The 26,547-nt window shown below is 31.4% G+C and overlaps 2 protein-coding genes and 1 long non-coding RNA gene across 4 annotated transcripts; 1 reads left to right on the top strand and 2 right to left on the bottom strand.

Moving 5' to 3' along the window:
- Nucleotides 1-369: 369 nt before the first annotated feature.
- On the bottom strand, nucleotides 370-1,975 carry LOC108912331. The gene is made up of 4 exons (XR_002763079.1): nucleotides 1,761-1,975; nucleotides 1,048-1,347; nucleotides 649-822; nucleotides 370-468 (listed from the first exon to the last, which is right to left on the bottom strand). It is a non-coding gene; the product is annotated as an uncharacterized LOC108912331 (long non-coding RNA).
- A 341-nt stretch (nucleotides 1,976-2,316) lies between these two features.
- LOC108912333 (probable methyltransferase TARBP1) lies at nucleotides 2,317-15,099 on the top strand. The gene is made up of 7 exons (XM_018717541.1): nucleotides 2,317-2,383; nucleotides 4,435-4,509; nucleotides 4,559-4,615; nucleotides 4,788-4,941; nucleotides 9,273-9,641; nucleotides 10,051-10,814; nucleotides 14,883-15,099. The coding sequence occupies exons 2-7, from the start codon at nucleotides 4,478-4,480 to the stop codon at nucleotides 15,031-15,033; spliced, it is 1,527 nt and encodes a 508-aa protein (XP_018573057.1). The 5' UTR covers nucleotides 2,317-2,383; nucleotides 4,435-4,477; the 3' UTR covers nucleotides 15,034-15,099.
- Nucleotides 15,032-25,766, bottom strand: LOC108912332 (exocyst complex component 1). 2 transcript variants are annotated; one of them, XM_018717539.1, is made up of 10 exons: nucleotides 25,170-25,766; nucleotides 21,765-22,077; nucleotides 21,325-21,678; nucleotides 21,159-21,273; nucleotides 20,522-20,694; nucleotides 20,271-20,467; nucleotides 18,676-19,028; nucleotides 18,476-18,621; nucleotides 18,303-18,425; nucleotides 15,032-15,327 (listed from the first exon to the last, which is right to left on the bottom strand). In XM_018717539.1, the coding sequence occupies exons 1-10, from the start codon at nucleotides 25,700-25,702 to the stop codon at nucleotides 15,103-15,105; spliced, it is 2,532 nt and encodes an 843-aa protein (XP_018573055.1). In that variant the 5' UTR covers nucleotides 25,703-25,766; the 3' UTR covers nucleotides 15,032-15,102. The 2 variants fall into 2 exon arrangements, with proteins under 2 accessions (XP_018573055.1, XP_018573056.1); XM_018717540.1 differs by having other exon boundaries at nucleotides 15,192-15,323; nucleotides 18,298-18,425.
- Between the last annotated feature and the right edge of the window lie 781 nt (nucleotides 25,767-26,547).

The raw sequence follows: 26,547 nt of genomic DNA, 5'->3' as shown, positions 1-26,547 counted from the left end.
CGTTTCTCCGCGTTTTGTCTTATTGTCTGTGTAGCGTTTGTGTATTGTAAGTATCGTAATATGTCAGTATTTCTTACGTACCAGGACGCGTCGGTGGCCGTGCGGAGGGCTATGTTTTCCACAGCCTGTAATGACTTTAAGTGGGTTTTTGCCGCGTGACCCCATGCAGTGGAGGCGTAGGTTAGCTGCGGTTGAAGTACCACCTTGATAAGCGCCGCGCGCCATTATTCTATGGCTAGAAATTGGCCTCAATGATTTGGGATCGAGGGGGATTATCCCTCTTTATCCTGCCTCATCTCGTGTAGGCCTGGACAGCCTTCGTAGGTGGGCCCCATCCGTCGTCTACCCCGACCGCAAATGCGNGAGGTTTTATCATTCAGTGAACATGTTCTTTCTTGAATTTTTCAGTTTCCTGCTAATAATTCTTCATATTTTGCTTCTCTTAAATATTGCACTTGAAAACAGTATCTACAAAGATGCTTGCATTAGTAAATAATTACATATATTACTTTGGAGTTTATTCCATCAGAAAAATATTGCAAATTATTGTAAATTATTATAAAACATAAACATATTTTTCTTTATCAAATATATTTAAGTGGATAATAAATTGTATGCATCAGATCAGTAATAATTATTAATACTCACCAAAATATTAACTATGTTAGTCTTCTCGTTAGGTCTTCCAACTTTATGGTATTCTTTCCAGCATTACTCTGTAAATATTTTTTAGAACAGCCTTGAATTGCAAGTTCATATAGCATATGTATCAATAACTGTCTGTCTTAGAGAATTTTTGTCTAGATTACAACTCGAGCCAACCTAAAAAAAAAATGTCCATTACTTTATGCGTTCTTATGTTAATTATTATATAATGTATTTTGTAGTACGTAAATGCATGAAACTAACAGTGTTGGTTGCTTTGAATCTAATGTAAATTATTTAAAATTACAATTTATTTCTAAAAAAGTTTATTATCATTTAGAAATAATCGCTTTGGTGCTTGCCCGAGTGCCTGCCATATATAATAAATGATATAAAACTTACCTTATAATTTGCATTCTTGCCATCACAGTAAAATAAATTTAAGTCAGATGATAGAAACTAATCGCTGTACTACTCCTGGAAAACTACTCCAGCTATGTGATGATAAACAATTTGTCTGGAACTAATTATTGTCTAATGAATTGTCAAGAACCAAAGGTCGGAAGCGAGGCTGGACATTGCACTGCTTACATTCCAATTCTACTTCACACCCTTGGGTAGCCGTGATACAAAACAGTGTACCATATTCCACTTCTTTTCTATTTTAATCTAATCGCTGATGAACGTGGTAATTATAAATATCTGTAAATAAGTTTCTTTAAATTATTGTTAAAACGAAGATTTTAATTTCATTACTATCACATTTGTTAAACATAGTTCCATTTAAGTTTTATTAAAATTATATTTTTGTATTCTCAAATGTTTGAACTAAATTAAAACAAATCACACTAAATGGATTGTCATTTCAATACCGTAATAGATTTTATTAACAAAAGATTAATATATTTTGTGTGAGAAGAAAATTACTGAAAGTTAATACAACGTATTTTTTACGTATATAAAATGGAAGTATAAATAGGTATTAATGTTTTTCTTCCTAATATGAAATATATAAACAAATGCATTTCTAAAAATGTCATTTATTATTTTCAAAAGTTGGATAATCTAGATAATAAACATAGGAATAATAATCAAAATTTAAATTTACAACTTACCCTAAAATTCACACCAAAACAAAACCGACATATTTCCGACAGATGACAGAAATTCTGGATCGCGCTGTTTCCGATTTACGAATATTTTGCGGCAAATTTGATAAGAACCAATGGTTAACTAAATAAATCTGTCAGGGTCCAATCGTCATCCAGCAGGCTGTCAGCCACCAATCATAAAAACCTATCAGGCCGGAAGTGATGTCACGTTGCTCATATCCCCATTCTAGTTTCACCCCCATGGTGAGGTGTGAGGTGGTGTGCAGAAGAAAAGTTCATTCATAACCTAGTATTTCGATTTGTTTTATAAAAAAATTAAAATGGAAAAAATGGACGAAAAAGTAGTTGATTTACTCAATATCATATTACTAGGGGAGCATTTAGATAACAAAATTTATGATACACAATGTTTAAAGTCACTAATCATTTTACTGGAGCTAAAAAGAAGACGAATTTCGGACAGAAAAACACAAGCGTTTTATTATCCTGTTCATAAAATTTATGAAAGAGAAAATGAAGATGTGCACCTACAATGTGAAGTTTTAAAAACAATTTTTTTAGTAATTAAAAATCCAGAAGAAGAAATATTACAACTTATTACATATCTAAATTCTCAACTTGACCAAGTAAACAATTTTTTAAATTTTAATATTGTAACAAAGATAGCTCTGTTGTTAAATGAACTTATTTTAATTTGTAAAATTCAAAAGAAGGAATATGTATTTCTAGAAAAGGCGTCTTTGCATCATGTCGATAGATTTCTATTTTATACTTTTCAGATACAAAATCCATCAAAAATATATATATTATCAACTGTTTTGCCAAATTACATCATTATACTTGGAGAATTACATCAATTAAATTTTTTATATAATTATTTTTTGCAATGTAAAGATAAAAACGATTTAGATGTTTTGTGCATTCTTTTCAACTATATAGATAAAGATATTTTATTAACAAATTCCAAATCAATATTATTCTTATATGATTTTTGGCAATATGTAGAAAATTGTATTTCATGTAATATTTATGATCAACAAAAACAAGCCATCTACCTTTTGAAAAAATGTGTTCAGGATTTTTGCAATTATGATGTTATAAAATGTGAAGTTCCTTATTTACAAATAACTGCAGTTCAAGATGAGACGCATAAGAAACTGTGGCAAAACTTTTTCATTCTTTTAGATGCTTCAAACGAAAAGCAATTACATCTTATTTGGCCCTCCTTGACTTTATTAGATTCATTAAAACATATTAATAATATATGGCAAATATGCATTTATAAAAAATTGTTAGCACATACTCAGAATGCAGTCGTATATTTTGTTGCATCACATATATTGTGCAACAAAATATTTTTCCCCACATTAAATAAATCTTTTCTCTCTGCTATTAATAAAAATGAGTATATGCAAAATTCTACTAATATATTTAAAGAATTGCCAAATTTTTGTAACAACTTAAAACGAGAAGATTTTCTTCTTTTTGTAGAAGATATATTAGACATAACTTGGATTCCAACAGCAGCATGGTATTTTTTTGCTAACACATTTACCGAATATCTCAAGAAAACTATCCCCTTTAATGTTTTTGAATCGATTTACAAGTTTTTAAAACAGTTACCACATATTTATATTAGAAATGGATGCATATTAATTTTATTAAATTATTTTATAAGAAATTATAATTGGAAAAGTGGGTTTGATGATATTTTAAAATTATTACTTATCTTAAAACATCACAATAACGATTTATTTATAAAAGCTGTTTCAAACCATGTCTATATTGATTCTTTAAATATTATTTTGCTTAGGATAGAAGATAGTGATTTAGATTTAAGGGAATTTGAAGTATTTATACAAATAATTGAAATCTTAAAATATGAATCTGGCATACAAACTATTTCTGAACATGTAAAAAAATTTAATAAAAAGTTTCAAGTGGTTATATATGCAAATTTTTTTGAAAAATTTGAAAGAAGCAATATAGCAAAATTTATTTTGAATGAAGTAACTGAAATGGAAGATGATTGTGTTGAGATGGCTATAGTCATTATTAAAAAATTACTAAAATATCCTGAATTTGTCGAATTAGTAAATTCGAAAATATTCTATCTTCTTAATAAATCGAAAGATTTTAAGAAATATGAATTATCTATAGCATTACATGTTATATTATTTTCGTATAAATCAAATGAATTTATGTTGAAGCAAGTCATAAATGATTTAAAATGTAGATTTTTTGAACATGGCAAAACAGACGATGATCTATGTGTCCTCGTTCTTGAATTATATTTTTTAACAGAAGAATATCCTGACGTAACTTTTTTGGAACATGTACTTTATAATCAAAGCGATATTGTTATTTCAAAAATGTTTGATTGTTTATCAACGATTAATATTCATAAAGACTCTACTAATATTATATATTTTCTCAAAGAAGCCTTAAATATTTTAATACATTTGACAAAAAGTAAACATTTTAAAATCATTATTTTCAATTATATTAATTGCATTTTTGCTATAAACTTTTTGCAAACTATGTATGAAAGTGAAATGTTCGAAGTAATAACGTTAGTGATAGATTTTTTATTATCATTATCTGAAACGTTCCCAATAATTGATTACTACATGTCTGAAAAAATTAAGAATTCTATTCTTTCTCCTGGATTTTACAGAGAATGTTCCTCTTTATTGATTCCTGCAGTTGAAGAGTTGCTTATGAGAGGAATTGTTATTAAGAAAGATGACAGGTAATTTTTTTTAATAAAAAAATCTATTTTTATCTAATAATTGTTTCAGGGTTGAATATTGCGTTTGTCAAGAAATTTATGAAAAATTGGGAAATGCAACAGAAAAGTGAGTATATTTCATTTTCATATTCTGAAGCACAACATTTAATGAATAAGAAAAATAAAAAAGTTTTGATAAGAATGTTGGTAGTTAAATATATTTATTTCAACTTTTTGTTTTTGTTTTCAATTATTGCCTTTGTTATACAATTTTATTCACAGACGTCATCAATTTTTAGCCCAAATTTGATTAAAATCTCTACTAGAATGTCATCACTGGAATCGATGCTGCAGATTATTTCTGAAAATATAGAATATGCAGATGGTTTCACATCACAATTAGTGATAAAGTATAGAACACATTTCAATAAGAGATATTTTCCGGATTCACATGTAAGAAGAATAACCTCTGATTTAATATAGGAAAATTACTTATTTAGTTTTTATATGATTCTGTTTTATATACCAGGTGATTTCACTTTAAATACAGAAACTGCAGGAGTAGATTAGTTGCCAAAAAATAAGTAGAGTTTGCTCTATAAACTTTTTTCCTAGGGGATGTGGTATTTGAGATACAGGGTGTTGAAGTTTTCAAAAAAAAAAATATCTTTTCGGTTATATCTTCATATTACACTGAATGATTTGAATGAAATTTATTACAGTGTATTCTGTAACGGTTCAATTAAATTTATGGAGGATTTTAATTAAAACTTAAGGACAGCTGGTATATATTCTGTTTAATAATGTTTATGGACCTAAACCATAGGCAACATTCATTACCTTTCTTTTCTGGCTACAAATCTAAGCTGTTTCATATATGAGACTCGCAAAAAAGGTAACGGCAGTTTTTGGAATGGGGAGATAGGTTTTTATGTTTTCGTACGGGCTATCGCTAAGGTGCGAGTGTAGAAAATTTCCTGCTATTTCTTAACGCTTGGGTTACCCAAAAAGGGGATTTTGTGTCAGGAAATTTAGTGAAAATTGTGTTCCTTTGATGCATTTTGGATAGTACGTATCTTGGAACCTTCTGGTGGAATACAATTGCAGCATTGGCTGGATCTTAGTGCACCTTGGCGATTGCAAAATCAGGCCGTAATATCTAATTTCCCTTATATGATTACTGGGATACTAAATAAGCCACTCTCCATCTCTGTAAGTAATTATTTTTTTCCATTATTCCTCATTTACCTTCTGGTGTATCGTGTTTTATAGGGCTTTTTACCATGGGCTGACATCCCTTAATTATCAGTAGAGAGACAAACTTCCATCCCTTGACATTCAACCTATGAAGCAGCCTCTCAACTGGTCTTACATCACTGCTACAAGGATCTATATTGTGTCATCGGGGTACGAGCTAGATCTTGGCGGAGTCTTCTACTGGGCGTGCTCATTGTGCGGGTGCATCTGCAACTACAGGGTCTCCAGATAAGCAAAACTTATTTCTTTATTTTTAAATTTATTCCTTTGGTTTCTTGCACCGAGGCAAGCAAGTAGAGGTAGATTTATATCTGACTCCTGTTAATTGCACCAATTAACAGCTGATCTATATATGTATATATATTTTTTTCCTTTAATAATTTTGTGTAATAATATAAAATACCCATATACGGTATGTGCATGTTCAGAACCATCTTTGTGCACTTTATCTGAACATTACTAAATTACAACTAGTCTTAAACCTACGGGGCAAATCATATACATAAACTTATCTGTTAGTTATTATTACTTTTTATTATTTTGTTATTCCAAATAAGATAATTCTATGAGCTAATACCCGCTGTCAGTAAACAAAAGTTGTACCTATGTATTTTCTTATCATTTTTAATTTGTAAAAAATTACTAAAACTTTCAGAGTTACCTACATATTCATACAAATGATCAGTAAATAGCTTATGGTTGTGTCCCCGATTAATGTTAAACTTTTCCTTTTCTTCTTTTATTGCTTAGTTATTTTTTTCTTCCCAGTCAGTTATATTAGGTAGTCCGGTTACTATTAGACATTTATATATATATTTTTTTTCTTACTAATATCGTTTATTCAATTTGTTTATAAAGAATTAGATAAGAATTAATGATAGATATAACAATTGTCCACCTATCGTGATCACGAGCGGTCTCCCAATTGAGATTTATTCTCAATTATTTATAATTATTTATTTAATAGGTATCGTCGACTTAGATATTTTAATTGTGATTTGAACGTAATAATGTTAATAAATATTAGTAACTGAACTATTTCGTACTATTAATTTAGTAAATTGATTAAAATATAACCGGATTAGGTGTTGCTACTAGTTGCTAAATAAGCTATTTTGGGTCGACATTATCTTTTAACTCAATATTTAGTATATTGAGTGGCTTAGAACCCTAGGGTAAATGGTTACTGGCGCCCTTAAACTAAACGGTCCTCTTAAAGATTGACCGCACGACTAGCTCCGGCTGACGGCTAGCTTAAGGTTTTGCACCTCCAACTTGGACCCTTTTTTTTCCTTTAAGATCAGGGTAAGTACATCAACCCTCAGCGAAATTAGAAGGTAGCAATTCATGTAATTAAACCTTTTATTGATGTAATATTAACTTCGCGCCATTAACCAGTGGTGTGCTACTGAATGTGTCGCTCTGTTTTCCCAAGAAAAATATACTGGCAATTTTTTGCAAGAAATAATATTAAATTCAAATACTGTTATGTTAAATGAATGAAAAATGGTATTTTTTAATAGTATCCGCCGTTTCTTCTTCTTCTTCCTCTTGTAGTGGTTGGTCCTGATAAGTCCCATAGCACTGCGGCCTAATTAGTCCTATTGTGTGTCCCACTACTAGTCCTATTCAGCAAGTAGATTTGTCCATTTTACAAAGTCCAAAAGCTTCCTTGCTGACACTTCTCTCAGTTCCTTGGGTTCCAAATAGGGTCTCCCAAGGAGCGCCATTCTGCTACGTGCAAATCCCGGGCACTCGCCCAGGATATGTAGAGAAGTTTCATCTGCCCATTCACATCCTCGGCAGACCGGACTGTCTACAAGCTTTAGCTTATGTAGATGTTTCCTAAAGTGACAGTGTCCCGTTATGAGTCCTGTCACTCTCCTGAGCCGGATTCTGTTCAAGCTCAGTAAATCATTCGCTCTTTCCTTCGAAGGGTACTCCATGAGCTCCTTAAAATGGCTATGTCCTGGCCTTGAAGTCCAGTATTTCCTGTGTTCTGTCTCAGTCCATTTGCCCAGAGCCCGCCTGACCACACTGGGAGATGTGCCACAGAAGGGCTCCGGGCCAATGAACTCTGTCTCGGATCCCTTCCTAGCAAGTTCATCCGCTTTCTCATTTCCACAAATGCCTTTGTGCCCTGGCACCCAACACAGTCTGACTGTATTGTTGGTGTCCAGTTCAGTCTGCATTTGTAAACAATCCCACACCAGTTTTGAACTTATCTTGTGTGCGCCTAAAGCTTTAATTGCAGCTTGACTATCAGAGAATATATATATGAGTTTACGTTTACAACCTCTATGTACATTCTCTGCCAGACACGCCATTATCGCGAAAATTTCTGCTTGGAATACGGTAGGGAACTCCTCCAGACTGTAGCTTGCACTCCATCTGGGTCCAAATGGCTTGTGGAAGTGAAACCATGGAACCATCTTGTCAGATACCATCCCAAAAGTTGGTTCCGACATAGATGTGTCTATGATCCTGGAATGGGAACTACCCCTCCAGTCGTTATTCCTGAGTCGATATGCTGCTAGCCGCACTTCTCTTTCCACCACTATATGCAGCGGTGATAGATTTAGCATGATTTCTAGTGCAGCTGTCGGGTTCGATGCCATCGCCCCCGTTATACATAAACAGGCCAATCTCTGAAGTTAGTTTTTTCCTCGCTGTGGTCTGTTGTGTTTTTTGCCACCATACCACAGCGCCGTAGAGAATCCTAGGTCTTACTAGCGATGTATATAATCAGTATGACATCTTTGGTTTCAGTCCCCAGGTGCTCCCAATAAGGCGACGGCATACACACAATGTCTGCTCCGTCGTTTAGGAAGTAATTTAATTATTTGGTGACCATAATGCGCAAATTTAGTCCATCTACTCGTATTTGTTTAAAATCCATCAGCAAAATTTTAATCTTTTGTCGGCATTTCCAGTTAGTAAGCTTTATGAAGATTTTGTTTTAATATTATAAGTAGCTTTGTTTATTTATTTCTGAAGCTGTAATTCTTATTGGGCTTTTTATAAAACTTTTTACCTAAATAAAAATCTGACGTCTACGTTCACTATACATCATTAACATGTTCGCAATTCATGTTTACTATTTACTATTGCTTAATTAGTACTAAGCGTATACATACAAATAACAATATCATATTGTTACTCAAACTTTACCTGCACTAGATTAATACTAAAATACTATAAACTTTTAATTCGATAACAGACTTAACTTTTATAAATGTTAAATATTAAAGTCAGTGGTGCTCGAGAAATTTGTAAACACCCTGTATATTAAATCTTAATTCGATAGAGGAAAATAGTGTGCTTAGAGCTCCAAAAAATATTAATGGAACCCTGCCAAAATTAAGTGTGTGAGTGTGTGCAACTAATTAATGATTTAAAGCTACATATTTGATTTTTTTTGGAGGTCATGAAATGAAATTGAAGCTTAAATAAATTTGCAAGTTTTATACAAAATTCATCACATCTATTTGTTATTTATGTGGCAGAAACTAAAATATATTTTATAGATCCATCTACAAAAGCTGAGAATTCTCCAAACTCTTCTTACGATATATCCTTTCATAAAGAATCAAAGACAAACCCTTATTGATTTAATAGAAGAAAGTTTTTGCACAGAAATTCACCAACCCTGCGTGAAACAACTAATGCAGTGGTTATTGCTTTGCTTAGTAAAAGACCAGGATGATGATTACTTTAATTCAATAAAGGTTAAAATTGATACCGCGAGCAAATCACAACCTTCAACTATAGTTGCATTTATCATGGTTCTTCTTCATTTAACTCTGAATAGACAAGAGTCCCACTGGTTCTCAGCTGTTGAAGCATTAATACCGTGGAGTATGGGAGCGCATTTCAAATTGCGCGTCTATTCTCAGGTAATGTATAAAATTTAATTATTAGAAAATTACAAAAAAATGAGTTGCTGTCGTTACGAAGATTTTTATTTAGAATTATAACTTTTTATTATATAGATAGTTAACTTGATATGATTTTTAAATATAAATGATGTTCCTCCAAAGGAATTTAAAAAAAATGGTTGCATTTCAAGACAAAGTGGTTACTAAAGTAAAAAATCATGTTTTTATGTTTTAACTATAATTTAACTCGTATATACGAGTTGTGGTTATTTTGATTTGCTACTTAAATATGTTCCTTTGATTCGCAACTCAACTTTTTTGCTTATAGAGTCCCGAACTATTTTGTTAATTTTTGAGAATTTACTTTACACACTTAATGTGCTTTTTTCTAAGATTTTAAATAATGTTTTAATATTGTGGATTTCAGGCAGCTTTAAAAAAGTTGTTAGAAGAAGGAAAACGAAAAAATTATGGAAAGTTTCTAGCAAAATATAGTTACTTAGAAAAATCTATTCTTTCCGTAATTGAAGCAAGTGGGTATGCTTTCTATGAAACACTAAAATCTGACGACCTTATTTTTTCTGTATTTCAACCCGAGAAGTATTATTCGTTAGAAACTATTTATGTAGATATCCCAAGACTTAATGGAGTAACTGGAACTGAATGGGAAAATATATTAAAATACAAATTTATTACTCAAAAATGTATTCCCACATATAACGAAAATCGGTCATTTTCGAATTCTGTAACAATGAGTATAGAAAATAATGTAAAGGGAAAAGCCAATGAAGTAATATGTAAAAATGTTTATAATATCCAAAGAAAAATAGATCCTTGGAAAAATGTAATAGAGGAACAAGGAAGTAATAAACAAATAAGCGAATTTATTTTAATTGCTTCTTTGATAGACAAGTCAACAAACCTAGGAGGATTATCACGAACATGTGAAGTGTTTGGCATAAAACAACTGGTTTTAAATGACATAAAAATATTAAGCAATAAAGAATTTAAAAGTTTAAGCATGTCATCAGAGGACTGGGTTAATGCTGTAGAAGTTAAAACTTCTGAATTAAAAAAATTTATCTGTGAAATCAGAAACGGAGGCTATTCTGTAATTGGCGCTGAACAAACATCTGACAGTATTTGTCTCGATAAATACAAATTTAATAAGAAGACTGCTTTAGTATTAGGGTAAGTAGTAGCATCAGGGTATGTTTAAAATTTTTATTTCTATTTGATTCTATCTAAATATCTAAAATACTCTGGAACTCTGTTATCCGGCTCAAATGGGATTGGAAATTATTTATATATGATATGATACGGATATTCTGGAAAATTTTCTAATAATGATGTAAGTAAATAGTTTTACTTCAATGTTGATATTTTTTCAAGTTTATCACTATTTCTTATATACAAGATGTTCCCTCTGTTGATGGAGTACCTATTACATTTTCTGTAAATGGATTAATTTTGGCAGTAATTCGCGGTTCGTCATCTAAGAAAAAAAATACAATTGCAATTTCTTAACTTATTCTAAGAGTAAATCATAAACAAATTTCAAAAAAGAACTTTTCTATTAACAAAAATGTCACAATATTTCTAAAGTTGGCATAATACTATAAAGAAAATTAACCATTTACCACTTTGTTGCCTTTTTTTTGGAGTACTTTAAATACGAGATCTCAAAATTTTCATAGAGTCCCATTTCAATAAACTTACTTTTCTGACAAAACTAATTTTATTGAAAACATAATTTTTTGAAATTGACAATATAAAGAAAATTAACTGTTTATCATTTTGATGCCTTGTATAGAGCAAAATAGTCATCTGTGTAGGAAATCAAATCTTAAACAATACTTTTTCTTATTACTTAAAATTAACTGCAAGATATATGCAATTTTAATAATGTATATTTTTAAATGTCTTCCGATTTAATTGGAAATAAATTAAATCCATTTTCTTTTTGTTAAATACAATGTACACAATTCTGTGGTCAGTGTTGCCCCTTTATAATACAAGAAAGAAAAATTACCTTGATAAAAGTTCTCTAAACTTCTGAGAATTAGAAAGGGAACTAATTACACAGGAATTCAGTTTTTCAATATAAAACCATATGACATAAGAAACTTGAAATTTATTTAAAACAAAAATTAAAAACTATTAGAGCACACTTTTTATACTTTTACCGAATATTTTAATAGTAGTTTCTTGACTATGACAATGTAACATGTTTTTTTTAAATTTTTTATAATATTTTGTTAGTACTGGATTTCTACATTTTATAAAAAAAATATGTTGATCTTTTTTTTATATTTGGGTACTTCTCTTATTTTTGGCGAATGTAAACACTTTTGTGTGTATAACATGAATTTTTAATAAAGAAGAATAAAATAAATAAACTTGTATTTAAAAATAACAGTTTCAAATAATTTTTCAAATGTATGTAGAACTGCATTACTTTAAAAAACTTTATTATTTAACTTTTGACTTTAAAACAATTTTGATATATACAGGCTGTTACAAATTTGCTTCTCACAGGGATCTTGGAAACAGTAAGAGATACGAAGTAGCTTAAATGGGGTTAACCCTTTCGCTGCACAATACGTCTGAACATAGCTACCGCGCCGTGCGCGAAAGTTTATCTCGTGCAAATATATACGTCTGAAGCAGTGAGACCACTTATAGTTTTACATTATGTTGTGTTAAATTACGATTTACGATTATATTTTAAATAAAATACAGTATATCGACAGCTGTACTAAATAAAAACTGAAAGAGAGATGAACAATCTTGGCATTATTACCAGTACCTCCTTCCATAAAAACATTTGTCACAATCACTATTAGCTCCGCCCGCAAAATTTCCCCATACTAATTGCACTAATGCGCATGGTTGCGAATATATACGGTTTGAGCAGCCTGATTCAATTTAACTATTCAAGCGAATTAATCCGTCTGGAGCAGTTTGAGCCCTATAAATTTTTAGCGAATAAATACGTCTGGAGCAGTGAAAGGGTTAAAGTTGCATAATCCGGGGACCAACATAATGTCTCTAAAAAATCAAGATGACACGATTAGTTTTCAAAATATTAAAAAAAAAACGAAACTTTGGAAATCCGTTTTTGTTTCATTTCAGCCTTGTTTGAGGCGATATTGAAAAAAAAAAAAACACTTTCTCATGGCAACTTTTTGCCCTCTATCAAATGGTATAATCAATTTTTATATGTAATGTTTCATCTCTTCAGGACCATCATCAACTTAATTTTTTTAAATATGACCCTGGAAAGCTTTCGAATTTTTAACAACCTTGCGTTTAAGTGATTTGGAAATATATCGAAATAAATTCTTCTTGCCTCCACACAATTGCCGAGTGCTTGTCCATCCATAAGTTAGATCAGGGTTGTCCAACTGGCGGCCCGCGGGCCGCATCCGGCCCGCATAATGTTTTACGAAAAGCATATATTTTCTTTAAATGCTGCCATTGTGAAAAAAGATTTATATTTTATGGTCTCTAACACTTGCTAATGTACAACCATGTAAGGTGGCCGAGTGCAGGAAAGTGCATGGAACGATTTTTTGCCATAAGAAAGGAAATCCCTGCATTCCTCAATGAATACGTTTCATCTGACACAACTGAACTGGAAGAGAAGTTTAAGGATCCAGAATTCTTAAGACAGTTAGCTTTTATAACAGATCTGACTAATCATCTTAACAGTTTAAATTTGAGTCTTCAAGGAAGAAACCAGACGGTTTCAGATTTGATCGGAAAAATAAACGGATTCCGGAATAAGCTGAACGTGTTTAAACATGCTTTGGAAAAGAACAACCTGACACACTTCCCTAGCTGTCTGCAACTAGCAGAAGAATTCAATAGTGAGGAAAATATTGAGTTTTCATGCTGCAGTTCACAAATTCAACAAGTTATTGATGAATTCAATACAAGATTTGAAGAAATTGAAAGTCTTAAAAGCAGTGTACTGCTTTATAATAATCCTCTTGGAGCAACCATTGAAGATCAACCACCTGACTTACAACTTGAGTTATGTGATCTTCAAGCTGACATGTTCCTAATCACCAGACAAGAAAAGGGACCTGAATTTTTCAAATTGCTGTCTAAGGAGAAATTCCCAAACCTGCGAGATTTTGGACTGAAAGTGACATCAATGTTCGGAAGCACATATACATGTGAAAGTGCTTTTTCCTCCATGAAATACATTAAAAACCACAACAGAAGCAACCTTACCGATTCTTCCTTACGTCATCTCATGAGACTGTCTACAACTGAACTGGAGGTGTACATTTCTTCATTGGTGGATGAAGCCGATCGACCACAGTCTTCACATTAGATACAACTTTTCATTATTATTGCAATGTTTGTCTTAGTTCTTGAAAAAAATTATGTATAAATTTTCCATTTATCTAAAAAAATGTAGTTGTTGAGCAGTAAAAGAAATAATACTCCTTTTTTGTTTTAATTATTTTTATACCTCACGTTATTTTGTTATTACTTTAACAAAATTATTATATGGCCCGCAACCACATCAAGGTTTTAGTTTTGGCCCTTGAGGCCTTGCAAGTTGGACACCCCTGAGTTAGATGCATGTAAGCATGAGATGTAATAATGCCAAATTTTATTATTTTAAAACGAATTATTAGTTGTGACGTTATTCCATTATTATTGTGTTTAAATAGCTTATGTTAATAAACTTTATAATTAAATAAATTAATATTTAAACATGCTATACAATAACTAAATTTTTTCGAAAATGGCTGATTTTATCAAAACAAACGTAGAGTACCTTTTTTAAAGAGGAATAACCAAAGTATGTTATGTTAATAAACTTCATAATTAAATAAATTAATGTTTAAACATGTTATACAAAAACTGAATTTTTTCGAAAATGGCTGATTTTATCAAAACAAATGTAGAGTACCTTTTTTAAAGAGGAATAACCATAAGTATTTAAAAATTCAGTTTTCAGCTCAAAATTTTGGCCCAATGAGCGTAGTGGCAAGCCCGTTCCTGATTTCCCTGTCAGTGTAAAACATCTACTGTAGTATGGTTTTCTGAGCTTTTATGACCTACATAAAATATTAAAATTTTATTAAATTTTACAAGTCATTTCGAAAGTTAGAACCGAAAAGCTAAATCCGGGTTCAGATGGAATCTAAATAAACAGAGTTCCACATTATAAGACAAATTTTGGCTGTCCTTTACTTTCAAACACATCAAGCAAAATAATAAATTTTTCTCTTTAAGGAATGAAAGAGAGGGAATACCGCCAGATATTATACCAATTCTTGATGCTTGTATAGAAATACCACAGTTTGGAATGGTGCGTTCTTTGAATGTCCATGTAGCTGGTGCTACATTTATATGGGAATACGTTAAACAACATTTAATTAAATAATGTCTATTATAAATATAAGTGTAGATACATTACTTTTTGTAACATTTTAGTGATAAATTAATAAAATTATTAATGGGAACGTGCAATGTCTGAAAAGAAATGTAATATGTCGTCTATTGTAAATTCTAAATTAATCATTGATCCTGGATAACACTGCTGAATTAAATCCTCCAACATTTTGTACTGTCTTATAAATTCTTCTTGCATAGCCCTCCAAACCACTTGAAGAAGATTCCCTTCTTCAGATAGATGTTTTTCAACTTTTCTGTATAACGCCTCTAGACCTTTTTTTACCTTTAATAATAGAGTGAGAGAATAAATTACTAAAAATGTACTTTAAAGTTACTAAGATAAAAATAAAGAAACAACAGACATCTATGTTGGGATAAAAGAAGGCAGTAATAGGAATAAAATCTAGAGCATATCCCAGAAGTTTTAATTTCAAATACACAAAGAATTTAAAAGTGCACAGGATTGTGCACTATAAGTGTGATTCCTATTTTCTCCACTACATTCAGGCATAGAAAGAAGTGTAGAAAAAAATAAATAATGGATCCTTTTTTTAATGGAACAATATAATTTTACACATTTGGAATTGGATTGTCTCTAATACGGCGGCTGCCTTTTATATTTTGGGATTAGAGAACAAAAAAGAAATTAATCATTGTATATCGCTTTATTGGTTTCAAAATATTCTCCATGAAGATCAATACACTTTTGCATGCGCCTGAACCAATTTTCAAAGCACTTTTTCTATTCCGATTGCGGTACCTCTAAAACATGCATTTTGAACGCATCAACCATTTCTTCAGGCATCGAAAAACATTGGTCTCGTAATTTATTTTTTATGTGCGGGAATAAAAACAAGTTATTGGATGCCAAATTAGGGCTGTACGGTGGATGACTCATCAATTCGATTTTTTCAATTCTCAAAATAGTCTTGTTTGAGTGTGCGTGAGACTGTCCACTGTCCTGGTGGAGAATGATGCATCTTCAGCAGTTGGTTTACCTTATTTTTACAAAGACTCTGGTAAAAAAGTAAAAAAAAACACATCACTTTGTCTCATGTACTTTAAAAAGATGTTGACGTTTCAAACACAGCCACACAAAAGTCTACTTTTCATGCGACATATGTTATCCGTAGTAATTTTGCCTACTGATCCGGTGTCAGAATTGAGCTATCACATCACAGGAATTTCCTAACCTCAAAAAACAGGTTAGAACTAGCAAAAATTCACGAAAGTGCTAGAATACATTTTTTGTTTCTATAATCAAAATGTAAGGTTAAGACCCCAACAAACGTGAAACTGTGGTCAGAATTGATGGTTCTTTCTCTAATCTCAAAAAACGGGTTAAGTAATTAATTTAATATCACGAATTTTCAAAAAATAAGATTCGCGCCAAATTTGGGATACGGGGGTTTTCGGGGTCGCTGATCATGGATCCGAGATCATTTTTGCAAAGTTCAAGATGGCGGATCCAAGATGGCCGACCAAATTTTCAAAAAATAATATTCGCGCCAAATTTGGTATACGGGGTTTTCGGGGTCGCTGATTACGAATTCAAGGCTGTGAAATCTATCGGTTTTTGTCTTCTGAACGTGTTTTACTTTTCATTTTAATTGCTTTGACAGTTTAAATTTGTTTGCTTTTGTCAAAGCAACTAAAAGGAAAAGTCAAACAGTTTTAGAACATGAAAACATAGTTTTTCGAAACGTCAACAACTTTCTAAAGTGCGCGATACAAAGAGATGTTTTTTGTACTATATTTTGTATCTGTTTGCTTTTTTCAGTGAGATTCTTGGGTTAGGCAAAACTATTTCTATAGAAATAAACCCTTGAATGATCCTTTTGGTATTATGGTTTAATTCACTGATTTTTCCAGTTGGCAAAATACCCAAATAAAGAAAAAAGCAAGAATTATGCCACAAATAAATAACTTCAGACAATAAATATACAAGGTGTTTCATTCACCATGTTAAGCCTATATCTTTCTAATAGCTGTTTTTACTTCGTGAAGAAATCGGACAGGTGTAATGCCCAAATCTGCTGACTTAATGAGTTTATTCATGAAGTTCTTCACAAATGTGAACATGTTCTAATTTTCATGAAGTTCGGATGTACCAACCCAAGAAATCTTCACCCTCAGATTAGTACAACTTTTGTATTGTTTTTAGTGATATATTGCTTACAAAAACTAATATTTATAAACAGTGTCAAAACGGTACCACTGTTTTACCATTACATATACAGCAGGGCCTCGATAATCCGAACACCGAAAATTTATACCCTGTTCGGATTCACGAAGCGTTCGGATTATAGTATGTAGACATTTTGAAAGGGATTTTTCGAAATAAAACAAAAATATTTTACATTATAATGTATTTATTTAAGTATGTACGTTAGATGTATGTTAGATACAATGCTATTAATCACACTTTTTTAAAGAATTCCACTATAGTGCATTGACGAGTAGTATTTAGCGACATATAAAATGCTTTATCCCTTAATTTACGTAACAGCATTTTTTCCAGAATAGAAATGTCGACTTCATCTGCCCATTCCAAACAAAAAACGCACTGCGTATGACACTGGCGAGACAGAAACTGTGAGAAACGGCGGTTGCGCAGGGGTAAGGGGGGTCGTTCGGATTATAGAGGCGTTCGGACTAGCTGGGATACGGATTATCAAGGCCCTGCTGTATGTGGAAATGCGAGAAATTTTTTTTAATGAAATTTGAAATTTATTTGCTACGTTGGTAGCTTGGTACGTTGCTATTTGTTGGTAGAACTGTTTCATGTCTCAAAGAAATTCGCAAAGCCTGTAGCGGTGTAAAACCAAAACCTTCATGAATAAATTTGTGAATGACTTCATGAAGAACTTCGTGAATTTATTCATGAACAAATTGTCAATGTCAAAACAGTGGCGGATCTAGAGATGGAAGTTTTTAAAGAGATGAAATATTAATTTATTGTTTGATCTTTGATTTTTTTCGGACCAACAACCTGGATCCGCGCCTGTGTCAAACAGCTATAATGCAGCGCTTACAGACATTTTTTTCAAATAAAAGAGCACTAATAAAAATTCAATTGCAACTGAAATATAAACACTAAATGAATTTATAATGTTTCTTACAGATTTTATTCCTACAAGTTTTTTCATATCTTGAACGGTAATGGAGAAAATAGGAATATTAGAATTAAAATAATCGTTCTTAACCCCACTGCAAAATCTGTTGATTTGTTTTGTTAGTAGCATCATTATACTTTACCGTACTGCCTGGATATTGACTAATAACTTTCCGCAATTCCTGTTTACTGAATGCCAGCTGGTAACTCACTTCTGAAGCTTTTACTCCACTTGCAACTCTTGACTGAACTCCTTCGAAGAACGTCTAAAAATTTTATTTTACAGTTTTCATCATTTTTTACTCTCACTACTCACATTCAACTTTTCTAGTGGGCGACCAAAGTACAATGTAACATAGGCTTGCAAAGCATCATTATATTTTTGTTTAGCTTCTTTTCGTTGACTATCAAGTACAGATATTTTAAGCTGTGACAGCAAGGAATACAAGTGGTGATAATTTTCTGAAAAGTAAACTCCACTGTTAACATGTGACGAGTGTTTGGATTATTTCTTACCCATTTTTATTACTTGCGAGGGTGTTTTCTGGTCATTAGAATGAATAGCAATGTATTCCAACATGGTGTCAACTAGTCTAGTATACCATTTTTCTAAATCAGCTCGACGGTCACTCTTTAACAAACAGTCGGCATTTGTGGCAAAAATTTCAAGATTTGAAACATACGGAAGAATACCACATTTTGATTTTCTTGTTAATCTGCATTCCTTTATCGATTCAATTTGCTGTTGCATGAACTGATCCAAGGAGCGTTTAACTTCTATGAGTTGAGAACCAAATGTATTGCTAAGGAAAGAACTCTGAGCCGACATAACATGTTGATTGAGACGTACGAGAACATACATACAGTAACTGAAATGAAATAAGTTACAAATGAGATATGCTATCTTTTTGTTGTAACATTATTGTTTTTGAAGGCATGGTGTTAAATTTTAGTACTGATATACAGAATGGCTGGTGTGGCAAAGTACAATAGTTTTGTTATTGCTGTGGGTAAGATATAACCTACAAAGTGTTATATCTTGATATCACTGTCTTCTCACCGATGGCATCTGATGAAAACTAATAAGCTTGAAATCAGTCTGTCTGGTAACTCTGTTACTATTTAAAATATAAATCTTATAGATGTTGGAGTGGATAAAAAACTATGTATGTTTTGATATTATCTTCAAATACAAAGTGCTTAAAAATGTTGACAATAGACAGTAGCGTTCTCTCATTCTGTTACATAAAGAAGTCTGTGAAATAAAGAAAATTGCCCATTTTGGCAAACTCGTAATTCGTTGAAAATTTTGAGATCACGAGGATTATGACATTATCACTCATATCTCCAAAACCAAAGTTGAACTAACCTTGGAATTTTCTCAGTAACACGTTCTAATGATTTACAATAATTTAGCACAAAATTTTTAACGAATTGCGAGTTTGTCAAAACAGGCAATTTTCTGTCACTCTTTATGCTGAATATCTGTATACTTTTCAGTGATTTATGTTTTCATTGTGGATGTATCAAACAAAACATAACATAAATCTACAATCACAAAACAGTTTGCTACAGAAAATTAAATAAATGTAATAAAATAAAACAGTGATGGATTCCGTTATCCTCATTTCGTCAAAGTAATGTTGGCTGTTTGTTTTTTGCCTGTCTACCACTCTGTTAACATATCATATTCCAATCATATAAATTATAACTTTCCTAAATGCGTCCCTATCAATTTTTATAATCACGCAGGGGCATAAAAATGCTGTTATCAGCAATTTTTATATATTAAAACATTTCCAAAATTAGCAAAAATAATTATAGAAATACTTCAATAAAACTCAAAGAGGAAGAAAAGTATGCACAATAAAGCACCTGGATAGAGGGTGATACATTGAAAAATTGTAGGAAATGTCGTTTGAAATTTGTAAAGTTGGCATATTTATAGTTTTAATATTTTCCACAATCCAACAGTTTTTTGTATCTTGAATACTGTCAGACCACTTGTATTTTGTCACACTTTTGCACTACCCTGTATTAAAGTACAAAAAAATTATGCCTTTATAAAATTATCACAATATGTATAAAGATTACTTCATTATAACACTTACAAACTATCTTGCTTCTTTATATGATCTATTAATAGATCCAGTTCCGTTTTCAAGCAAGTAAATAAATTGCTCATCATATTTCGAACATCTTCATCAATTTGCTTTTCAGCTTTACGTTGTGGAACTACTTCCATCGGAAATTCAGCTCCATCAAGTGTTGTTTGAGTATTTTTTAAAGTAGAACTTATTACATCAAGCTGGAAAATTATTTGATGTTTTCTAAGGCAACGGGTATTTAAGCGTAAACTTACTTGAAAAAATTTTACACAAAATTGCTGTTCTTGCATAAATACAGGTTCTAGTTGAGTTAAGACTTGCTCAAGTACAGTGTCATATCTTTTTCTGTCTTGAGAACTAGTTTCTAGGGTCCATAAATCTTTGTCCAGCCCAATTAGCGATGTCGGAGAAGACACAGCACCGTAAACTATAATTATTAAATATTTTCTAATATAAGTCATACATTTGACCTTACAAATATTTAATTGCTAATACAGTTTTATTGCAGATGGTCTAATTTTAGGTTATAATAAGGACGTAAGAGTTTTGACTAATTGAGTATTTAATTTAAAATGTCAAATTTACATTTTTTTCTTTCAATAGGCAACTTGCATGGAAATTTGATTTCATTAAAATGAAGTTTATGGATGTCAACAATTAACAGCGGTAAAAAAAATATTTTTTTAATACTACAAATTAATTATCAATGTTTAAGATTATGTAAAAATTTAGATTACACCAAGTGGTCAATTTTTCACAATACAGCCTTGAATTTACAAAAAAAATCCCTCAAAATTTATTCAGACCTAATAGTTTGTTTATCCCTTTCAATTTTGAATTAATCTTTTTTCCGTAATTCAATAACAAAACTTTATAAAATAAAAATGTTACCTGCAATTTTTTCTCTGGCTGTGTTAAAAAGTCCCTTTAAATCTCTATCATAAAGTTTTCCTAAAGAAGTAGTGTAGACCTCTTTTAAAGATTCATACATTTTTTTGTCCATAACCTGAGACAGATTTTTTTAGATTCATTAATTAATGTTTATAACAAAACTTGCCTTCATCCAATGCATTAACTCGGTATAGGAATATAGTTCCTTATGAACACCACTATGTTGTGGCAGTATTAACCCTTCCACATTTCTGTCTGACTCTCCTTTGTGATTCCCATAGTGTATAAATAAGTTATTTAATTGTCTGCTTAAGCTCCGAGAAAATTTTTCTTTATATTTTTCAAATTTTTTTCTTTGCTCTTGAACAGCAGTCATTTGAAGCAAGGCTTTATCAATGTTGGAATTCATAGCAACTTTCAAAGCGTTTGCCGCTTTAATTGCTGCAGTCAATCCTTCCTGTGTGGTGAAGTCTGATTCTTCCAAAGTTTTTTGATATTCCACTGGCAAATTTAATTTTGTCTGAAAATATTTAACTACTTTGAAAAGAGTTGAAATATAATTTTTACATATTATTGAAAAAAAAACTTTTGTACATAAATACATACAATCATGTTTTCAAGTTCTTGCAACAACAACAGATTATTAGTATTAGCCACTGAAATCATCGAGTTCTTTTTTTCCATTTTTTCCATTGTATCCCTTACATGGCATAAGATTTCATCATAAGCATTTAACTGTGTTTCAAGTCTATCTGCTTCATTTATAGCTAGTTCAAGTTGTTCCATTAAAGTTTCGACTTGTTCTTCTGATGCTAACAAACACTGTACATTTTCTCCATCTAATAAAGATAAATCTCTCGCTAAAACTTCCATGAAACCTTCGGCATTGCTAATTGCATATTCACATCCAGACATTAATCTAAAATTAACGAAGCACATAAAAACAGACAAAAAGAAACCATTACGGATGGGTAAATACCTACAGAATATTCGTATGTCGTACCACAGACAATATAGCGTATCGCTACAGACTGCTACTTAAATGCTGGAAATTGGCAACCCGAAATGGAAGCAGGGTCTCCTTAGCCAGCTTCCAGCTATAAAATTTAGCGTGGTAACTCTTCTACTTGGTAATAGGCGGCATTTCCAGCGGTGGCTTTGTTGCCAAATAATAACTGCTAAATAAACTTAATGCTTTCAATTATGTAATTAAAGAGATAAGTAACTTATCTTGTGTTTGGAAATCACATTTGCCTTAAATGTTAAATAAAATAAATCAAGTTAGAATTAAAACTATGAATTTACCTAATTAATTATTTATTTTATATCACCTTGGAATGGGAAAATTCATAAACTCGGAATTAATGTTTTTAGATTTGTGCGTCGACTTCCAATATGGTACGATATTAACACCCATGTTTAAAAAAATTGCATTATACAGGTTGTGTATCCTTAGAAGGGTACTGCCTCTTATTGTTGATTTCTTTAGATAGGTAAAATAATTATTGACACAAGTGTTGCATATCAAAGATGTCATTGGTAGTGCTCATATTTGTGACACAAGGTGTTCAAAAAAATTAACACAATGTAAAATTGCTGGAACCTCAAGGAGTAGTTGAATACGAACTTTATTTAAAAAAAACAACAAATCATCAATCAATATAGAGATAAGATAATGCGTTCGCTATTGCTATTGCAATTTTTGACTAACGTTTTTGTTTTTCGACATACTGACTTCGGACCGTGTCCATTCAACGCAGAACGGACAATCAGAACCAGAGTAGTGGGGAGATTTTTTCAATTATTTTTCAATTCAACACACCGTTTCCAAATTATAAGACCTTTTTTACTGTATCACCTCATACACCTCTTCTTTCCGAAATTTATTTTCCACATACGGACTTCGGACCTTTTCCATTCAACGCAGAACTGACACACAGAGCCAGGGGTGTGGGGAGAATTTTTCAATTATTTTTTCTATTTAACACACCGTTTCCGAGTTATACGACCTTTTTACTATAACACGACATACCTCTTGTTTCCAAAATTTATTTTCGACATACGGACTTCAAACCTTTTGCATTCAACGCAGAAGGAACATACAGAACCCGGGAGGGAGGGGTTGACATTTTTCAATTATTTTTTCGATTCAACACACCGTTTCCGAGTTATAAACACTTTTTTATCCTACGATGTCAAACACCATTGCTCCCGATTTTTTTTTTGACATGCAGGTTTTGACGTTTTTCACTGGTTCACCATGGGAGAATTATTTGTTCACCATGGGAGATTTTTTGATACTTAGAGTCTAAGCAAATACTGTTTTTTTTCTTTCATATATTGTGACACCCCGCTCTGCGTCACCCACCGAGTGCTCTATTCGGAACCAAGGGGACATTTGTTTATATTTCCAGCCATTTCCGAGTTACGAGTAAAAAGCGTTTTTTTCTTATACTGTGTGACATCATAGATCGATAATGAAGGCTAAAAAGGCCACCCGCTCTACCCCACGCTCCCTCCCTAGGTGTCCTGAAATTGCTGGGAAGACTCCTGAAGACAGCAGAGAGAGAGAGATAAGCTCTCTATGAGGACAGAGTCACTCTATCTCTATGAGGACAGAGTCACTCTATCTCTATCGCACACTATAACTCTATCTCTTTCGCACACAATCAGACAAAAATGACAGAAAAGAACATTTTTTTAAAAATACATGGGATTTATCATTATTAGAATAACCCATTTTAATTAAAAAAATTACAATGGGTTATTCTGATGACGAAAAATAAAACATAATTAACTGTATTATTCAAATAACAATAATGTGCAAAAGTTCTTCAGGAATATTGGCAAATTTACTTTGGAGGAAGAATCCCGTCAACGAACACTAAAAAATATTATTAGAAACCTTAGGTGGCCAGAAAACAGCCCCGATCTCATTGTCAGTCCTTTAGACATAATTTTTTTTACCTGAAAGTTCACAAGTATTGAAAGAAAAATACAGGACGAAATGCTTGATAATTTTAAATTTGTTTTTGAAGCAATTAATAGTAAATTAAAACATATTTTCAACTGTATCATCACAATCACTTGCATGCTGATTTGTAAAAATTGTAGGTATATTAATGTTATTTCGTTTTTAGGTATTCTCCTTATGTTGTTGTAAAGGTTAGTTATAAAAATCGTTGTTTGTTATTTTCATAAGGATGAATTTTATTTTTTTTTTAATGATTTTTTTTATTTTAAACATAATATATTTTATGCCAGCAAATTTTGATGTCAAATGAAATAAAGGAAAAGTTGTACATTTGTATTTAAAGTTTCTTTCTATCTTTAATTATTAAACCAGTAAGTGGATGTCAAAATACAAAAAAAAACCTGTACCTACATTCCGCGACGTACTAATAACCCACCTTGTATATTAAATAATTTATCGTCATTATCAAATATTAAAAAAAATATATTACAAGCTGTTTAAAATATTATTACGAATTTTGTTTGTTTGGAAATATATTTTCTGCAGTATTTCAATACCAAAAAATGAAAATAGTAGGTAGCTAATTAACGAAATTATGATTAAATAACTTAATTGTAACACTGCTGCAAAATATCATATGAAACAACATAGATATTCGTTAATTCTTTAAAAACATTTCTATCAATACCTACATCATACATTTAAGTAAATACAGTACCGCAAAAAACAGATATTGATAAGAAAGTGTACAAAAGAAATCCGTAAGTACGCCTGGCAACATTACCAAAGCCTTGTTTATATGTTGCTAGGATACGGGTAGGTATGCGGGCCGCTGCATTTGATTCTTCCTAAAATTCTGCTGGTGGTGTACTCTACCGACAATTCGGAAAATTAAAACTGCCGGCCTATTCCAGTAGCGGTCTGTGGCAATAGCTATTTTGTCTGTGGTCGTACTTATAAAATATTTTAAATAAAACAAATTAAATAACAAAAAACATTTATAAATAATATAAGGTATATTTTCATGTGTTACAAACCTTTTCAAATCTTCCTGCTCTTTATCAGTTATAGCTTGAAAGTCTTCAGCAAAATCATTCTCTAGAGCTAACAAGGGTGAAGTAACATATTTATTTTCTGGCGTCATAGCATCTTCTTTTATCCACGTTTTTGGAATATTTTTAAACATTGGTTTATCTTTCAGAATGTGTCTTGATGACTGTTTCCATAAATTGTGTATAAAAGCATGACGTTCCTTTGGATTTGTGGCTACCCATCTATAAACTTTGTCTACATGTAAATCAAATTCCAATGTATCATACTGTTCGTTGTGTCCATCCACAGATTTAAGTTCTGCAAGTGCCCAACTGCGTTTCTTTTTAAATATTTGTTTATCCGTCTGTTTTATTTGAATAATGGAAATATTGTATGGTAAAGTTGTTGTACTAACTAGACATAAAAATGAAGTTTTCTTTTTCTTCAAATATTTACTAACATGACAGCATGTTATTAATCTTTCTTCTGTTGGTTGAAATATATCTTGTTGTAGCGTACGTATTACTGTAGAGCTCATTTTGTTTAAGTAACTAAATACTAAACTTATTTACTATACTATTTGTGGGAGGTTACATATTTTAATTTGACAACTGTCACATGTCAAAATAAAAAAAATGTCAATTTTTAGGGGGCTTTCGTTTTGGCAAAAATAGTACCTATTTGCAACTTATATCAGTTCAGAGTAACTCTAAGTTGCTATTAACTACTAATAGCTACAAATTTTGCCAAATCGAAAGGATCTATAGCACGGAATATCTCAACATAGTGTTCTCTGATCACAACTACAGATATTCTGTGTCTATAGTTACACCAATCCAGCAAGTTCAGCAACTAAACCTCATCAACCACGATATTACAGAGATTTGTGATTAAATTGATCACTAGCAATTATTTTTGCATTTAAAAGAATGTAAATAGTCCAGCTGAAAATTTTACTATGCACCTAGAAATTTCCAGGTTTACTTTTATGTGCAAGAGTCTTCCAACAAAATGAATGGAATTTGCTATTTCTTCGCAAAGTAAAAAATATATAGCATGAACTTTTAAAACCAATAATATATTTTTAAAGAATATTTGTTGCAGAAGTTCTTATAAAGATATTTACCTTAAACTGACTAAGATATATTTAACTTAATAACTCCAAAGTATGACAATATAAAAAAACATTCTATTTTAAAAAATCACCAGAAATTAAGCTAAAATAAACTAAAATCTAAAGTAATAAAATGATAAACTCTTCTATCACTTATATAGTTTATACTTTATACTTTTCATAGCAACCCATTTCCTTCAAGCGAAAGTCTCTAAACCATATTTTTTGGTTCAGGTTCACTATGTGCACCTTAGTGTAAGTGAAAAAAA

Source organism: Anoplophora glabripennis, unplaced genomic scaffold (assembly GCF_000390285.2).
Source record: "Anoplophora glabripennis isolate ALB-LARVAE unplaced genomic scaffold, Agla_2.0 scaffold558, whole genome shotgun sequence".
Classification (NCBI taxonomy): Eukaryota; Metazoa; Arthropoda; class Insecta; order Coleoptera; family Cerambycidae; genus Anoplophora; species Anoplophora glabripennis.
Note: the sequence above shows the minus strand (reverse complement) of the source record. Positions and strands in the feature narration are given on the sequence as shown.

What these genes read in the sequence shown, in the direction of transcription:
- LOC108912333 (XM_018717541.1), top strand. Translation starts at nt 4,478, where the DNA reads ATGAGAGGAATTGTTATTAAGAAAGATGACAG. An exon ending in GATATTTTCCGGATTCACAT is followed by an intron (nt 4,942 to 9,272) that starts GTAAGAAGAATA and finishes TATATTTTATAG; the next exon opens with ATCCATCTACAAAAGCTGAG. An exon ending in AAGACTGCTTTAGTATTAGG is followed by an intron (nt 10,815 to 14,882) that starts GTAAGTAGTAGC and finishes TTTCTCTTTAAG; the next exon opens with GAATGAAAGAGAGGGAATAC.
- LOC108912332 (XM_018717539.1), bottom strand. Translation starts at nt 25,702, where the DNA reads ATGAGCTCTACAGTAATACGTACGCTACAACAAGATATATTTCAACCA. An exon ending in TTTGTGTAAAATTTTTTCAA is followed by an intron (nt 20,468 to 20,521) that starts GTAAGTTTACGC and finishes ATAATTTTCCAG; the next exon opens with CTTGATGTAATAAGTTCTAC. An exon ending in CTCGCAAGTAATAAAAATGG is followed by an intron (nt 18,622 to 18,675) that starts GTAAGAAATAAT and finishes TTTACTTTTCAG; the next exon opens with AAAATTATCACCACTTGTAT.